At 46.5% G+C, this 6,000-nt stretch overlaps 1 protein-coding gene across 2 annotated transcripts in view; it reads right to left on the reverse strand.

Annotated features, from left to right (window-relative positions):
* Nucleotides 1-6,000, reverse strand: part of rcan2 (regulator of calcineurin 2) — an 84,048-nt gene that overhangs the window by 34,100 nt on the left and 43,948 nt on the right. The window contains exon 1 of one of the 2 annotated variants that reach the window (XM_042096215.1): nt 4,513-4,854. The exons of the other annotated variant lie outside the window; for it this stretch is intronic. Coding sequence (XP_041952149.1) covers nt 4,513-4,599 — 87 coding nt within the window. The 5' untranslated portion in view covers nt 4,600-4,854. Of the gene's footprint in view, nt 1-4,512; nt 4,855-6,000 lie in introns of those variants that run through there. 2 annotated transcript variants of the gene reach the window in all.

Consider the following 6,000-nt stretch of genomic DNA (forward strand, 5'->3'; position numbering starts at 1 on the left):
TACAAGCCAAACCTGTGCGTGCATGTGTGTGTGTGTGTGTGTGTGTGTGTGTGTGTGTGTGCATTGCTATGCATTTGTTAGTGAGTCCTTTTATGTGTATGCTTGGGCAGGCTACGTTTGTTTTTGATTGTCTTTGTGTGTGTATGCTTGTGTATCTGTGTGTGTGTATGCTTGTGTGCTTGTGCATCTGTGTGTGTGTGTGTGTGTGTGTGTGCCCCCGCTGGGCAGGGAAAAACTGTAGCAGGAGATGGAGAGTAGCAGGGTTGAGCAGGGAGCAGCAACCCAAGGCGACGCTCACCTTCGCACTAATCCGCCAGTGAATGTCAAATTTAACTGCAGCTTCGCTCACTTGGGCTTTAATTAAACACAGACCCCCATCCACAACAACAGCAGATAGATTAGCTCAAAAGCAGGGGATACAGCAGAACAGGACCATCTTTATGCATGTAAACAGGAGAAGGAGAACGATGGAAAGACACACACACACACACACACACACACACACAGGCACACACACGCACACACACACACACACACACACACACACACACAATGCTGCTGCATTATGCATGACATTTATTTGTATTTTAAATACCAACTCTTTATTCAATTAGATTAGGATTAGATTATGATTTACTTTGCCAATAAAGCTCATTTGAATGAAACTGAATTGAATCAGAAAGGAAGAGAGAGAGAAAAGAAAAAAAGAGTGAGAGAGAGAGTAAGATGGACAGACACAGATAGATAGATAGATAGATAGATAGATCAGAGAAGAAAGACAGCAAAGAGGACATCCAGAAACAGACTGAGAGGAGGAGAGAGGCTAAAGAGAAAAACAGAGAGAGCGAGTAAAACCCGAGATGTCTCTAATTCGTCTGAAGCAGATCCAAGCTCTGTCGGTGATGTCAAACAGGCCCGCCTGAATTTGACCTCTGACCCTTCTCCCTGCGGAGCCTCTCTCGGAGTTCAGAGCTCCTGTAAGGAACCCACATGACCCCCCCCCCCCCCCCCCCCTCGCATACAGGAAGTCTGAAATAAGCAGCTGAGGGCTCGGGGTGAGTGATCTTATCTCCGCTCAGTCATCCTCTCATAAGGCACATTTTCCATCCCGCGGAGAGAGGGAGAGAGAGAGAGATGGAGAGAGAGAGAGGAGGGGGGAGGAAGGCAAGAAACTAAAGAGGTATGACTGCTGTTGTTTTTACTGAAGTTGCTTCTTTAAGAATAGTTACATTATGCATTTGGCAAGCATCCCCAACAACCCTACTGCCAGAAGTTTGGCTGACTTTTGCAGCAGTGTCTGAGCCCTAACGGCTAAACCTCCTAACCTTGTTCCTAGTTGGTTCAGAGCAAACAAATGAACAACAACAACATCATCATCAATAAAACTATCAAAAATAGTCATCTGTGAAGCCGTTGGCCTAGGGCTTTGACTTTAAAGGTGCAGTCAGCGATCGTACGATTTCAAGCCCATAACATTTTTTGTCACATTTTTTGTCACATTCAGTAATCATCTCCTCACGACCCGCTAGGTGCCCATTCTGTGACTACACTGTAAAAAACAAAATCTCTGTAGGCCTCCAAAAAAGGACCGTTTGGTCCTTGGTTGAAATATAATGTACGTTGTTTTGGACAAAAGCGTCTTCTAATAAATTGAAATATGAACATAAACATAAACAAAAGCGACTTCCTGCACAATCGCTGACCTCACCTTTAATGTCAATGGGTTTAATCCTGCGCATCAGAACTGTGTTTTACAAGCGAGACCTCTCTGTCCGGCTCTCCTGCTTAATCCTTCTTCACTAGCCGGGCACTTTGAATTATGTAATGCCATTCCATGGTAATTATACAGCAATTACCCCTGTAATGATAGTGCGCTTGCAGGGCTCGTTAAGAGGCGTTCAAAATACTGTTCCCCCTGCTGTCTCTCCCTCCCCATCCCAGATGGCAGGAGCGGGACGCGCACACGGAAACATTTCTTAGCACGCTAGCCTCCCAACGTTAGCATCACATAACGTCACGTGGCGCAAGAGCACACACGTGGAAGGTACTCTGATGAGTATAAGTATAGTATAAGTATATATACTCTTGATGAAGTGTGGTCCCCTCAATTATTTAGAAGAGAGAACACAAGGGCCAGGACACAGTGTTTTGACAAAGACCAGCGAAGCGAGGGAGAGGCCAAGTCCAAGAATTCCAAAGTCCAAGAATTGGAATAGTGGAGAGAGCGACTTGCTTTCGGACCCAGAGAGAGGGAGAGGACAGGCTGTCAGAGCATCCCTTTTCACAATATGGAGAAGCTTATAAAGAGGCTGATCTTGACCAAGCTGATGTCCACGCAGTGCACAGAATACAGTGGAAACAAGGAACTTCAGGAAAACATGGCTGCCAGGAGAGAAATGAGTGTGTGTGTCCCAGGGGTGAGAGAAAGGTACACAGGCTTCTTTGATGTGAACATGTTCAAAGACAGATGATAAAAAACACTTTTACACACAGTTGTACACACACACACACACACAGACTCCAGATTTCCACTTGATTCATGGGTGTGTAATCTACACTTAAGAGACGGAGCATCCTTGAAGTCCGTGAAACAGCTGACACATTCAAATAAATATCGCAGTGGAATCAGGCCGCTGTCTGTTTTCCGTGGCTTTGCAGATGGATCTGATAGCGCAGGTCAGGATAGAGGTGCTGATGAACTGCATCTGCCGCCGCCTGGCCTGCACTGCACCCAGAACACACACCAACAGCCACCCAAATCATCAGGCAGGCCCCATGGCCAGCCATTTTGCACAGGACCCAGAAGGACCCTTATGCATCTTTTTACTTCTCTTCCTCTTGGGCCTCCCCCTTGCTCTCTCTCTCTCTCTCTCTCTCTCTCTCTCTCTCTCTCTCTCTCTCTCTCTCTCCCTGATACTCCTGTCTGGCCAGGCTAACATGTGGGGTTGTTGGCTTTCGCCGCTTGCCGTGTTCAGTGGCCAGAGGCCTTAGTCAACCTGCCCCCATCACTTTGGTGAGTGAGCGGTCAGTGTGAAAGGAACGGGCAGGAAGAAAGTACATGGAATGCTGGCTGTCTCTGTCGGTGTCCACGTCCATGTCGAGCTCGCGGTGGAGGTGCTTTTTCCTGACTCAATGGAGCAGGTAATGCAGAGAAGCCGGCCAGGTTGGGATGGCCAGCCAACTTCCTGCCTGTTTCCGCCGAACCCGCTCATCCACCCCTGGGAGATAGTGAAGATTAACCGTCTAGGAAACTCCCAGGCTTTCCAACAGCAAGGAGGTGAAGGTAGAGATTAAATATTTATCCCAATTACCTAACCAAGACTGAGGAACCAAAACAAAACACAACAAAACAAAAACAGAGAAGATTTAAAATGGGGACTGAACATCCACAGGCAGAAGTTTGTATCCAAGTGTATATTTTGAGTCGTGTGTGTGTGTTTTACTGCACATGTTAAGTGTGTGTGTGTGTGTGTATGTGTGTGTGTGTTTGTGTGTGTGTGTGCATGTGTGTGTGTGCGTGTGTGTGTGTGTGTGCGTGTGTGTGTTTGTGGTTTCTGTTGCGGGTGAGAGATGAAAGTGATGCAGAGGGGAATTTTTATGAATGGAAAAGAGGGGGGGGGGGGGTTGGAGGATGGGTTGCGTGATGTGGAGCGATTCACAAAAGCGAGGCTGGCTGGTTGGTTGGCGCACGGGCACTGAGGCAGACACCACCGTGGTCCTCCTCCTCTGCGCCAATGCAGAGCTGGCGCACTTGAGAGCACAGCACACATGCATACCCCCCCCCCCCACACACACACACGCACCCGATTTTACCTATGGTCAAACGCGCAACACAGCACTGTGTACACTACCCACTACAGGAGAGTACCACACGGCAGTGTTTACATTATATAAGATGTGATGAGTATGCATTCCACATGAACACACACACTAAAGGCAATGCATATCTTTCACATCTATACCGGCAGTTTCATACAGAAACATTTGAAGCTACAAAATATATTTTCCGAAGCAATGGCACACTCATAAGCACACAAACAAGTGCTATGCTGTCATGTTGCTCGTGCCTCATAAAACAAGTCATGAGTTTGTGCTAAGATATGACTAATGGCACTGTTACTACTTGCTACGTATGTCAAAGTTCCAAATAGCATAGGTAGAGAAACTACCTCTGTACTTCCATCATCCTGAAATATCTCGCAGAGAGACCAAGAAAAACTTTGAAACTTTGACTCTATTCAATGTCAACACCCCTGTAAACTGTGTGACTGTTAATACAACAAGTTGCGCTAAATTCAGGACATGACACACTGAGAACATGGTGCTCGCTCACAGCCCTTAAACCACAACTGCATAAATCAATTCAACAAAGCTGTCAAAGGATTTCTCCTGAGTTTAAACTCACACGGTGATCATGATACAAACAGACCTGGACAAGAGAGTTTGCTGCTCTCTCAACACCAACATGACAACACACACATACACACACCTGCCTGGTTTCAGTCTGCCTACCTTGACCTCCTGGTTGGTGAAGACTTCCACATCCACCATACAGGCAATGAGCGTGGACGCGTCACAGTCCATGCTACGGGACGGCATCTTTCACCAGGACCGATGTGAGCTCGTCACAACCTCAACAACTAGTGTGTGTCTAGTATACTGTGTATACGTGCGTGGTTGTGTCTGCGTGCCTGCTAGCTTACAGTTTAAATGTGTGACCAAGTAGTGTGTGTGTGTTTGTTTGGTTAGCCTGAAGAGCACAGCACACGCTCTCCTTTTTCTCCCCCTGCTAGTACTCTGATCCTCTACTCTAGCGAGGCAGAGCGACAGAGAGAGAGAGCCGACGATTGAGGGAGAAAACGAGGGAAGGGAGGGGAGGGAGAAAGAGAGCAGAGTCTTGGCTGCTCCTCTCCCTCTCACACTCTCTCTTGCACACAGGCGTGGACAGACGCACGCACACACACACACATACACATATTTATACACACACATACACACAAGCTTGCCTTTTAAATGACATCACAGCCTCACTCAATCAAATAACCAGAGCTGTTTCTTTTTCACTTATTTCTTTTCCAGCCACCCCCCCACCTCACCCATATCTCCCTCTCTAACTCTCCTTTTCATCTCTGTTTTGATGTGTGTGTGTGTTGGGAGGTTTGGTTGTAATGCAGCGGAGCAAACAGAAAATGATGATGTGCCGAAGCTGGTTGTAGTCAGTGCAGAACAGACAGGCTTTTCTGTGGTGCATGACTCATTCCTGCAGATCTCAAGCCTTTTACACACACACACACACACACACACAGACACAATCTACATTCTTCCATCAACAAGGAGAGACAGACATGCAGCCATTTCTGTTTCTTGTTTCAACCTTGTCACCGTGAGAATGTTCTAGAACTTCTGAACGAGTCTGCAAGATGAGGATATGCAGGGGCACATGCTCTCTCTGGACTGGCCGACCTTGCACCAAAAAACCTTCTGTGTGGGGCGTACGGGACCTCTGCTGCTGCAAAGAACACAACAATGTGCCTTTCTTTGTCTTATCACAAGATCTTTAATTGCCAGATGGTTATAGTAAGACGTGAGAATAAGCTATGTGAAATGTCTTCACTGACTTATATTTGAAAATGTTAAGTTGAAATGTTAATTGCAAATACAGTATTAGCTTCAGTTTGATTAAATTCAGTTTTAGAGATTACTTTTTAGCCAACCCCTTATCTTACTTGTTACAGGGAGCCCTATTCGGAAAGTCTGACTTAGTCCTATCAGCAGGTCCATCTATTCCTGATTACCTGATTCAGCTGCTATTACAGGGTTGCTTGTGTTGTGTGGACAACATGCTCTTTGTTGGCCTCAATAAAGCGCTGAGGTGGAGCGGCTATTGGCGTGTAAGTAGAAGCAGATCCCAGTGATGTCACTGCTGCTGCCTCTACCACTGCAGCAACCCAGCGAACAGAACAGGAGATTAATAATTCATATGTTTTTCCAGACATTTAC

Source organism: Alosa sapidissima, chromosome 6 (genome assembly GCF_018492685.1).
Source record: "Alosa sapidissima isolate fAloSap1 chromosome 6, fAloSap1.pri, whole genome shotgun sequence".
In the NCBI taxonomy this organism is placed as follows: domain Eukaryota; kingdom Metazoa; phylum Chordata; class Actinopteri; order Clupeiformes; family Clupeidae; genus Alosa; species Alosa sapidissima.